Genomic DNA, 11,441 nt, shown 5'->3' with positions numbered 1-11,441 from the left:
GGGTTGGACTGGTGCAAGCAACCACCGCACGCCCCGTGCGACTGTTGCGCAATTGGCTTGCGATTGTCGCACTTGGGACGGGTGGCGCTCGAGCCTGGGCCGCAGTCGGCGCGCGCAAGAGGGGTGGTATGTGGCAGCAGGCTGGAGCGCACCGCTGGATTGCAGCCTGCTTCTGTGATTGTGAGGCGCAGTGCAAGCGATAATCAAGTTCACGCGCACCCGACGTAGGCTTTGACGAGCCGCCCCTGTCGGACCGACGCACGCCCCCGCCGGCATCGCGCGCCGCGTCGGCGTCCCCGGTGCTGCGGCCCGGCGGCGCCGCTGCGGCGTCGCCGGCGCCCGTGCGGCGCCCTGGGAGGCTGGCACAGGCGGCGAAGGCGAGGAGCAATGAGATAGAGGAGGAGGAGGACACGGGCGGGGCCGACGGGGCGTCCGCCGCGGGCGCCCTGTCGCGCGGCGTGAGCAGCAGCGGCGGCGGCCTCGCGCTCAAAGCGGCGGCGGCGACGACACCGGGGCGCGGCGTGGGCGCGGGCGCAGCGGCTGCGCCGGCGGCGGCTGCTGCGGCGGCGCGGCCGGCGGCGAGGAAGGTGTCGCGGAAGGATGACGACGATGACATCAGCGAGATGTCACTGACGGACGAGGAGGTGGGCCTGGTTCAAGAGGTTGTGGTGGCCACCTGTCGGCCTTTTTATATGCAATGTCCAGAGGACGCATGCGTGAAAATGCCAGCGGTGATGTGTCAAGGTGTGTGTGTGTGTGTGTGTGTGTGTGTGTGTGTGTGTGTGTATGTGTGTGTGTTTGTATGTGTGTCTGCCGATTTCAGGGGGATGTGTTCCATGCATGACCTGACAGGCGGCCGCACTGCCCTCCGCTGCCCAGGAGTACTCGCCCCCCGCCAAGGCCGCCGGCCGCGGCGCCTCCGGCAGCAGCGGCGGCAGGGCCGCGGGCCGCACGGGCTCGCTCGGCGCGGCGGGCATGGCGGCGGCAGGGGCGGCGGCGCGGGAGCGGCCGGAGCGCAAGGAAGAAAAATACGAGGGCGAGCTCAAGCCGCTGCTGCGGGACGCCAAGGCGCTCCTGGCCGGAAAGCTGAGCGCCGCCGTCGCCGCGGCGCGCAGCGGCATCGCGCGCCGCAGCTCGGCCGACTCAGACGGCGAGTCCAGCGGCTCCGACGGCGGCGGCCGTGCCGGGAAGAAAGAGGAGCCGGTCTCGGCGTCGCGCGCGTCGCTGCGCGACGCGCTTGCGGTCGCGCAGGAGCGGCAGCGGGAGCGCGAGCAGGGGCCACGCGGAGGCGGCGGCGTTGGCGGCGGCGGCGGAGGCAAGGGGGCGGGGGCGTCAGCGGCCGCGCCGGCGGCGCTGTCGGAGGACGAGGCTCGCAGCGCCCTGTTCAGCGTCGGCGGCGGCGGCAGCAGCGGCTCGTCCAAGGCCAAGCCGGCCGCGCTGTCGCGGGCCAGCAGCGGGGGCGCCAGCGGCAGCCGGGCGGGCGGCAAGGCGGCTGAGAAGACAGAGGACGAGTTGAGGGCCGAGCTCTTCGGCCCTGGCCCCAGCCCCAAGCCGGCGGCAAAGCAGCCCTCGGGCGGCGCGAAGAAAGCAAAGGATGCGGATGCGGGCGCAGCCAAGAAGGGCAAGGAGGCGGAGGCGGCGGCTGGAAGCAAGGAAGGCGCCGCGCCGCCGGCGAGCGGGCGCCGCGGGTCGCTGCTCGAGCGGCTGCAGCCGGCGGCGGCGGCGGCGGCCGCGCAGCAGCGGCCGGTGGCAGAGGCAAAGGGCTCCGCGCAGCGGCCGGCTGCGTCGCTGTCTGCCAGCGGCGACAGCGACGACCAGGGCTCAGAGGCGGAGGCGCCGCCGGCCAAGGCGGCAGCCGCCCCAGCCCGGGGTGCCCGCGGTGGCGCGGCGGCAGCCTCGGCAGCGGCCGGCGCGGCAGCTGCGGCTGCGGCCGGCGCGGCGGCGGGCGGGGAAGCTGCGGCGCAGCTGCGGGCGGAGAACGAGAAGCTGCGCGCGCAGCTGGCGGTGCTGCGGGACCAGGTGGGCCGGGGAGGGCTCGTCAAGGCCGAGCGTTGTGCCTGCGCGTGGCACGCGTCGTTCTGTGTGCAGTTTTCGGGCGGCGCTGCCGTGTCATAACCTCAAGAGCGTTGGCCCTGCGGCGGCCCGCGAAAGCGTCAGGGGATTCTCCATCGGAATTCAAGCGTTTTTGTTGATACCAACAGTCAGGCTTTCATGAGCGACACGGCTCGGGCGCGCGCGCAGGTGTCCTCGGCTGACGACGCCAAGCGGCAGGCCAGGCTGCGGGAGGAGCGGCTGGCGTCTGAGCGCGACGAGGCCAGGCAGCAGGCGGAGGAGTTGCAGGATCAGTTGAAGGAGGTGCGGGGAGGCTGGGCACATTTGGGACTGCGCGGTGATTATTGAGGGTGTTGGTGGAAAAGGGGAGCATTTTGAGGGACGGCATGGTGTTGGGATTTTGGGGGCCTGGCACAGGCATCCGCAAAATTGTGGATTGGGTGGGTAGCAAGCGTGAGGCAGCGGCGGACATTGTGCACCGATCGCGTTGCTTGTCTTATCAATTAATCGGTGTTTGGCGGCGGCACCGCAATAGGCCGTCGCGGCCTCTATCGAGGCGGGCGACGCAGCAGAGCTGCAGTTGGAAGTCGAGGAGCTGAGGCGCCAGATCAGCGAGCAGCAGCGCCAGCACGACCTCCAGATCGCGGCGGCGGAGGCGGCGGCTTCCACAGCGCGGCGCGAGTCGGCGGCATCTGATGGGGGTGGTTTGGAAGCTGCCGTGCAGCTGCGCGCGCGCTGCGAGGACCTGGAGGGCCTGCTGCACGACGCGCGGGCTGAGGTCGCTGATTTGAACGAGCAGGTTGCGCAGGCCCGCGGCCAGATCTCAGAGCAACAAGGCCAGATCGCAGACCTCGAAGCCAAGGTCGCCGAACGGGAAACCCAACTCACAGCCGCCGCGGCAGGCCGGGAGGCGGGCGGCGCGGCGGAGGCGCGCGCGGCCGAGCTGCAGCGGCGGCTGGCGGAGGCTTTGAAGCAGGTTGATGAGAGTGTTGCCATGGCCACCAGGGCGGAGGGACAGAAGCGGGAGCTGCGGGAGCAGGTGAGCTTTTCTGAGAGAACATGAATCCAGTGCATACGCGTGTGTTTGCAAGCATATCAGGGCCCACATGCAGATGTAGAGGGTACACGTTTGGTTGCATCCAAAGAACCTCATGACAGGCAAGGTCGCATGACGCAGACGTGGCAGTGACCTGAAGCGGCGATCGGTCTGCACGCGCCCGCCTTGCCGCGGTTGCAGGTCGTGGCGCTGACAAAGCAGGTCGAGCTGCTGTCGAAAACCCGCGGCGCCGCCGACGGCGGCGACCCCGCGCCCGGGACGCCCACGCAGCAGCAGCCCTCCACGCCCACCGCCCGCCGCCTGCTCGGCGGCGCCGCCGCCGTCGCCGACGGCGCCGCGGCGCGCGCGAGCGGCGGCGGCCGACAGGGCGCTAGCCCCGCGGACGACGCGGCCGCGCCCAGCTTGCGGCGGCGCGTGGCGGAGCTGGAGCGGCAGAGGGACGACGCGCTCGCGGCCCTCGTGGCCGAGGCGCGGCCAATGCTGAAAGCCCCGGCGGTCCTCGGCCAGCTGAATGCAGAGGTCGCGGCGGAGGTCAAGGAGGCGGCCGACGCGGCCGGGCTGGAGGCGGCAGGTGCTGAGCAGCTGCTGCAGGCGCTGCTGGCGCTGAGGGCGGGCGCGCTGGCGCTGCGGGCTGGCGAAGAGGCGCAGCGGGGCCTGCAGGACAAGTGAGGGATGGATTTGGCTGCTGAGCACCTCACCTCGTGTGCAAAGGCTGTGTGGCTTGAGGGCTGCTTTTGCCTGGTGGGCCCTGAGTGCAGGCCGGATGTTGAGAGCGGATCCACGCTTGCTGGGCATCACGTTTTCAACTCACAACGCTGCCAATCCATGCATGCAACTGCTGAACCATTGCATGCACCACACCACCACTCGGCCCCCCAGGGTCAAACTGCTGCGCTCCCTGGTGGACGAGGCGGGCGCGCAGCAGAAGGCCCCTGCATTGTCAACCCAGTCGGCGCGGGCCGAGCAGCAGCTTCGCGCCGAGCGCGACGGGTTGTCTGCTGACAAGGCCAGGCTGGAGCAGGAGATCGCCCGCCTGGCGCTGCAGCTGGCGGAGGCGAGGGACCAGGTCGCGGCGGCCGAGGGGAAGCTGCTGCTGACGCAGCAGGGGGGCGGCGGCGGCAGCGAGTGCGGCGCGGCGTCGCCGCCGCTGATACGCGCGCTGCGTGGAAGCGACGGCGGGCGCGAGGCGGCGGCTGCAGCAGCGGCAGCGGAGGCGGCGGCGACGCAGGCGCAGCTGCTACGGGCGCAGGAAGAGCTGTTCTTTGCTCTGTCGGAAAAGGAGAAAGAGGTGGAGCACCTGCAAGCGCAGCTCGCGGCCGCTACTGCGAAACGGGCGGCCGCGGTCACGGACCCCGCTGCGCAGCAGGCAGCCGCCGAGGCCGAAGCCGCGGCGGTGGCGGCGGCAGCGGAGCTGCGGGCGGCGCGGGCGGAGGTGGGGCGTCTAGAAAGTGTGAGGGACAAGCTGGAGTCGATGCTGACTGACTTTGAGGCGGAGGCCGCAGAGGATCAGGGCAGGCTGAGTAATGAGCTGGCTGCAGCAGAGCGCCGGGCGGCCTCGGCAGAGCAGCGGCTCGCTGACGCGGGCCGGCGTCTCGCGGCGGCGGAGGGGGAGGCGGCGGCGCAGCGGCAGCTGCTGGCGGAGGCAAGGCAGCAGCTAGAGCAGCAGCAGCAGCAGCAGCAGCAGCAGCAGCAGCAGCAGCAGCAGGCGGCGGCGGCCACAGCAGCGGCAGCGGCAGCAGCAGCAGCGTCGGCGGGCCTCGTCCCCTCACCGGTGAGCAGCGGCGCAGCCCACGCCCGCCACCGGTGCAGGGGCGGCCCGCCGGTGGTGGCGGCGCGCCCAGGCGTTTGACGCAGAAAGCCTCCCGCCCGCCGACCTAGTTTCTCCGCTTTCACCCCACCATTTCAAGGGTTGATGCACCCCTGCGGAGGGCCTCCCAAGTTCCGTTTTCTTACCTCTGCCAACTTTCTGACCCTCAACCCACCCTGAAAGAGGCCCGCTTTTCCATCTCAATCCCCCACAAAGCATGGCAACTGCTTCAGTGAGATGGATAAACCCTGGCATCACACACCTCGCCTGCCCCGGCTGTTGACCCACCCCTGAACCCCAGGCCATCCTGCATCAGGGCAACAGCGACCGCACCGCCGAGGCCGAGGCCGCCGCGTCCGCGCTCAAGGCGCGCGTCGAGCAGCTGCAGTCCAAGGTGGGGCAGCTGGAGGGCAGCTGCCGCGTGCTGGAGCGGGAAAAGTCGGAGCTCAAGCAGGTGGGTGGGAATGGCACACTGCATCAAGAGTTGGGCCACAAGCGCGGCACGCGGCGTCCAAGGGGGGGGGGTGTTGTCCGGCAAGCACGGCGGGGACTGAGCTCGCTGCCCGGGTCTTGAGAGATGCGTCCTTGTGTCCCTGGCCTTGTCTCTTCCCCCTACCCTATTCACACTCAAATATACACACATACACACACATGTATACATACACGTACATGTGTGCAACATACACACACATGCATGAGTGACAGGTGCATGCGCATCGCACACCGTAAAACCCCAACACTCGGCCATCATTCCTTGCCTGCGCCCCCGCAGCGGCTGGCGGAGGAGGCTGAGGACCGCGCCGCCCTGGAGGAGCGCGTGCGCGAGCAGCTGGATGAGGCCGGGGAGGACATGGCCCAAGAGGCAGTGGCGGGGTGGGAGGCCAAGTACTCGCGCCTCAAGGGGCGGTACAGGGTGAGGGTCGCGCGGATGCCAGGGGGTGGGACGCAGCCCGGACAGGATGGGGCCGTGTGGATTTTGAATGGCCCACAACGCCCAGCTAGAAGCAACTTTTGCCCTGTTGGTTAGTCATCCAGGGGTCGCCTCACGGCTCGTCGGCAGCCACGTCCCCCCGCTTCGGCGTACACAAGCGTGCTGGGCCGCATATGTCAACCAGCCCCTCACCTGCCCTGACCCTCCTGAACCTAAACCCTTGGCAGGGGGGCAAGAATCACATGGCCCCAACTTGCCCTAGCACCTGCAACACCTTCAACCGGACTCCCTTCCCTAGAATCCCCTCCACGCTCTCAACCCATGCCAGACCTCAGCTCAACTCTCGACCCCTTGAACTCTACACACACACACACACACACGCGCGCACACACAAACACACACACACACAGGAGCTCCAGGCTGCGGGGCGCGAGGAGGTTGACGCGCTGCACGACGAGCTCGCGGCAGCGCACGAGGCGCTGGGCCAGCTGGAGGCGCAGGTCGCGGCCCTGGAGGGCTTCAGGTGCGCGCTCGGAGGCGCGATTCGGGGGCCGCAGCCGGGGCCGGCGCGCGGCGGTGCGGTGGCGCCTGCATGCGCATTCAAATGCCTGAGTGCGCCGCGACCATGGAAGCTCGTTGGCTGCTTTGCGTTCTTGGGGCAAGCTGTTGTGAATGGGGATCAGGGCGCCGTCTTCGACTTGCACGGCTGAAGGCTCAAAGCTTCATCCGAGAATGTGTTCACGGTCCCCAAACCCTTGGACTTAATCCGCAGGAACGCGGCCACCAAGGGGGAGGCGGCGCTGGCGGAGACCCTGCAGGCCAGCAGCCGCGCCACGGGGGACCTGTCGCAGGCCAAGCGCGAGAACGAGACGCTGATGCAGGTCAGGCGCGCTGCCCACAAACCCCATCCATTGAACAGGGTTGGGCACATTCTGTGCGTGGCAGCTGGCTTGCTTGCTTGCTTTCTCAGCGCCACGATTCGGCGTCCCAAGCCGCACCTCAAGCGTGCTGTCTGAGACTGTGGTGGTCTGGTCAACGCACCGAACAAAGTTCTTTCCACCCACCGCCGAGGAACACACCTCGCAACCTGCTGCATGACGCACCGCCCCCCCCCCCCAGGAGCTGGTCACCCGCAAGCTGGAGCTGGCCCTGCTGAGTGAGAAGGAGGTCATCGCGCGGCGCGAGCTGTACAAGGCCAAGGAAGCCAACATGAAGCTGGCCAGCAAGCTGACTAAGATGGAGGCCGCGGTCTACTCGCGGCGCTAGCTCGGGGCAGCCACTGCGGCGGCGGCTGCGGCCTGCCGCCTGCAGGGCCGTCAGGAGCCGCGCGGCTCGTCACTTTCGCAGCGGGGTCGGAGCGCGTGGGCATGAGCCCTCGCGGCGGGGAGCTTTGATTTGCAGGGCGCTAGTAACTGTGTAGGCCACCTCTGCCTCTGCCGTTCGGACATGCAAGTGCACCAACAACCTGCCCAGATGGAAAGTTGGCGGGTTGCTCATGTTTGACGCTGGTGTACTGTCCATCAGGGTTTTATGGGCTGCCTGTGTTGTTGCCAGGTTTTCTATCCTCTGCTTCGTTGATTTGCTCACGCACAGCTGGCTGGAGTGGGTGCTGCGGGGCATACATGGTGCAACGGCACATGTTACCTCTGCACTGCTGTTTGTGGCAGAGCCCTTCACACTTTAGTGGTGGTAGTGGCTCACACTTGAGTGGAGCGCGGCAGGAATGGATGTTGGGCGCACTTTGCTGAACATTTACTAAAGTGCAGTTCCAATGAATGAAAGATACATACGCGGACAGCCAGCCAGCCAAGGAAGACCAGGGGGACCCAGGCCTGGCAACAAAACACTAGTGTTGCTTCTCAGGCAGCTTCCTGAAGGGTTCAGGCTTCTTAAGGTACAAGTAGCAATGCAAAGCGCCTATAAGCGAACAGCACAGACCGTCGACGAAAAAACCCTAATCCTGTGCAACTGAAAACGGATGGACACAATCAACACTAAAAAAACCTGATCATCACGCCCCCGCAGCTGCTGTGACCTTTGTCATTCTACCCATTACGACCCCCTCTGCTGTGCCGTTGCAGCGGTCGTCTTAACAGCTGCCCGCTGCGGGCTTGTGATTGTCGCCGCTCGGCGCCGCCGGCGCCACCCGCGCGGCGTTGTGCGGCGCGATGGCCGCCATGAGCTCCTCCAGCGACTGCGCCCAGAAGCCGCGGTCGTCCTCATTGAACTGGTGCGGGGCGGGGAACGGCGCATGTGTATGTTTTCGTCGAACGTGCGTGTACGACAGCGGCTCGGGAGCGGGTGCGTGAGGGGGTCCGAACGAGGGTTCCTTGCGCACAGGCAGCCGGTGCATCGTGTCTTTGGTCCGGGTCTGGGATGATGGGCTGTCCTGGATTGGCTGCCCAGCCCGGTCCTCGGCCCACCTGGATGGAACGGTCGCGCTTGTGGCGGCTGGAGTGGAGCGCCTGCATTTGGTGGTTTGCATCCTCCACCCGAGGCAGCTCCGGCACCGTCTCCAGCGGCGCCGACCCCGCGCGCGCCGCCTGCGGGACGAGCACGCCGCGGGGCGCCGGCGCCGGCGACGCCTCGGGGCGCGGCAGGCGCTCGGCGGCTTCGAGCAGCAGCTGGTGCACCATTAGAGCGTCATGCTCCTGCTTTCTGGCTTCGGCGGCGCCCTCCGGCGGTGCGCGCAGGCGCTGGACGAGCTGTGAGGCGCGGTGCATGAGGAGCGCGATGTGCTGCGCGTGGCTGGATGCCAGCGGTGCGTGCTGCAAGGTCACGGAGGCACTCATGATGCGATCCAATTGTGCGATGTCAAGCATTGATACGGTATCTTATGCAGTTCCGAAAACAAGGGAGAATCGTGGCTTTGTCGAATGTTGTTTGACGCAGGAAGCTGCTGCCAGGAAGACAGGGATCAAACCGGCGTGGATACGTATACGTAAGATCAATCGACCACATGCGTCGGAGAGTCCGAGAAACTGGACTTGGCGGATGCACCCGTCGTCATTTCGAAGAGGCCATGAGCTCTTGGAGCGGACCCCTCCGTTTCGGAGGGTTGGTGGTGTGAACGTGTGAATCACTTCTTTTGGGGATGTGATTGTACTTAGTTGTCTCTGCTTGCATGGTCACAGGTTGATAAGTGTGTCACTTCATGGGCAGCTCCACGACTGCCTTGATACCGTATAATGGCGGTTCATGTCGGCAATTTCGGTCGGTGGATGAGTATGTGTCATGCACAATGGTCGCCGGTGCGCAACGGGCGCCAGACGGGGGCTTTGGCCAAGCAACCCAATGCATTGATTATAACATATGGATGTTTAGACAGGGGACGGCGGGGGGTTGGAGGCGGTTGAATTGGCTGGCAGGGGTCGTATATGCTTTCATATGGCATAACGGTAGGCAAGAGGGGTTGGGCATGGTATATGAGGTTGCCTGTGTGGCGGACCTCGCTGTGTCGCTGCTGCCGAGTCCTTGGAAGCCCCGCCATCAGCCCGCGCCCGTGTCGCGTCCTGAGGCGTTTGCCGCAGGTGCTGTGACGGGCTTCAAATTGGCCACCACGCTGCTGCAGTTCGTGCGAGGCCTGGGGGTGTGCACGCCGCGCGCGGCCTGCAGTTCGGCCCTGCCGTCCAAGGACGGCTCCTGTCCCTGGACCAGTACCTGCGCAAGCAGCTGGCTCAGCTGGTGAGCTGGCATGCATGTGCGGGCGCGGGTAGGCGGCCGTGGGCAGCTGGGCTGCGTGCCTGCGCAAGCTCGTGGCCAAGCTGTGACTGGTCGTGCAAGCGTGTGTGCGTCAGGGGATGTTGGCTTGGCCCGCAACGTGCAACTGTGTTGTGCTGCTGTGGCTCGTGCCGCCCTGCGGATGACTAAGTTTCTCCGCTGCGGAGTAAGTTTCTTCGCTGCGGATTAACTTTCTCCGCTGCGGAGTAACTTCCTCCGCTGCGGAGAAAAATACTCCGCTGCGGAGTAAGTTTCTCCGCTGCGGCGTAAGTTTCTCCGCCGTGGAGAAGATTACTCCACCGTGGAGAAAAATACCAGAGTGCAGCTGCAGCGAAGCTGGATGTGTTGGTTGCGGAAGCCCGCTGGGATGGCTGATAGGGCGGCGAATGCGAGCTGGTTGTGTACTTGGGCTTGTTTCCAGTCCCCACCCTCCCACCCATACGCACCCTGCCCATGGATGCGCGAGGCCCGAGGCCCACCAACAATCACCACATACACGAATTGCTGAAGATTCAAAGCCCGGCATGCAGCATGCATCCCACGGCCCCTCGAAGTCTTCCAACTCTGGATGACGGGCCGCTGCCGCTGCTGCCGCCGATGCCGCCACTGCTGCACCGTGCGAAGAGCACGCCGGACTCAGGGTTGTGGGGCGTGTTGTGCGGCATTCAAGGCGCAGAGACCACCGTTTTGACGTTCTCAAATTCCAACGCTGTACGAAAAGGTTGGGCAGCGATGACAGGTTTGTGGTTGTGCAAAGCTGTGCTGAGGGCCCTCTCAACGATGTTGGCGAGGGGGCAAAGACGGCTGGTGGCATTCAAGCCACAGTTGGCATACCACACACCATGTGGCATTAGGCACAGCGCATGTGGATACTTTAAGCAACGGTAGATGTTGCAGCATTCCAGACCCGCACCCCCTTCCAAACCTTGCCTGTGCTCGACTGCCCACCACCACCTTCCTGCAACCCTGATCACCCTCAAGCACGCCGAGGCGAGGCTGCAAAACATTGTTACTGGCCAACACGCCTGCACGGCGCGATGCGGGAAAAACAAAAGGAAGACGGGTCCAAAAAACGACAGAGAAGTTGGTGTTGGTCATGGGCGGCCCCGTGGAGCGCCGCTGCATACACAGTCAAGACACAGTTTGGTCCCCCCATAGCATACGTGTCAGGTGACGTGACCAGGTAAAGCGAGAGAGAGCGCAGATGGGGCTCGAGACCGCCATGCACCCACCGGCCCCACCGCGCCGTTGCAGCGAAGGAGGGGAGGCGCGGCCCGCAGTGCTGGCTTGTAAGCTCCTTTGTCTTTGGGCAACAGCCATCCCAGACAATAAAGGACGAGTCAAAAGGGTCAGGACCCAAGGCACCGGCAGTTTTGTGGACGAACGAACAACCATCACTGTCAACAGCCACAAATTGTAGGGAGCGACGGAGGGGCGGCGACGAGGAGGGCAGACGCACCCTGCAATGGCCCCGCCGCCCGGACGGATGCATTGGCCAGCCGCCCAAACAAGAGCAGAGGGCCGACCAGACATTTGACTGTGGGTTGGCGTCGCGCGCGCAATGCCAGTGCATGTCTGCATGCCAGTTGCTCTTTGCGCCGGGCGGCGATTGTTCTGAACAAATTAGGCAGCCAGCAAGGCGGGCCTGCGTGGGCAATTGAGGCCGCTCAGCGTTGCATATACGTCTCAGCTCTGGGCCAGCGCCCCCATGCCACCACCAGCAGCCGGACGCACGCACACACACCATTCTGCGGCGTGCTGCGGCGGCCCCCGCCGGCGCGCCGGCCCCCACGGCCGGCCAAGCAGCCCGCGAATCCCGCTCATCGCCCCGTCGCGCGCGCGCGCGTGCCTCCCGCGGCCGGCGTCCGCGGGCC

General features: G+C 66.3%; 2 protein-coding genes across 2 annotated transcripts; one reads left to right on the top strand and one right to left on the bottom strand.

Annotated features, from left to right (window-relative positions):
* Window positions 1-128: 128 nt before the first annotated feature.
* MNEG_9312 (hypothetical protein) lies at window positions 129-7,113 on the top strand (the record flags this gene model as incomplete). The annotated part of the gene is made up of 12 exons (XM_014042217.1): window positions 129-180; window positions 229-644; window positions 853-2,019; window positions 2,206-2,355; window positions 2,588-3,091; window positions 3,290-3,774; window positions 3,989-4,880; window positions 5,218-5,370; window positions 5,689-5,829; window positions 6,258-6,370; window positions 6,620-6,728; window positions 6,967-7,113. 12 exons carry the CDS (start codon window positions 129-131, stop codon window positions 7,111-7,113), a joined length of 4,329 nt encoding a protein of 1,442 aa, XP_013897671.1.
* An 823-nt stretch (window positions 7,114-7,936) lies between these two features.
* On the bottom strand, window positions 7,937-8,483 carry MNEG_9311 (hypothetical protein; the record flags this gene model as incomplete). Its single annotated transcript, XM_014042216.1, has 2 exons — window positions 7,937-8,074; window positions 8,271-8,483. The coding sequence occupies 2 exons, from the start codon at window positions 8,481-8,483 to the stop codon at window positions 7,937-7,939; spliced, it is 351 nt and encodes a 116-aa protein (XP_013897670.1).
* Between the last annotated feature and the right edge of the window lie 2,958 nt (window positions 8,484-11,441).

The sequence above is a fragment of the Monoraphidium neglectum genome, assembly GCF_000611645.1.
Source record: "Monoraphidium neglectum strain SAG 48.87 unplaced genomic scaffold scaffold01892, whole genome shotgun sequence".
In the NCBI taxonomy this organism is placed as follows: domain Eukaryota; kingdom Viridiplantae; phylum Chlorophyta; class Chlorophyceae; order Sphaeropleales; family Selenastraceae; genus Monoraphidium; species Monoraphidium neglectum.
The sequence above is the reverse complement of the archived record's forward strand: the minus strand, read 5'-3'. Positions and strand labels throughout refer to the sequence as shown.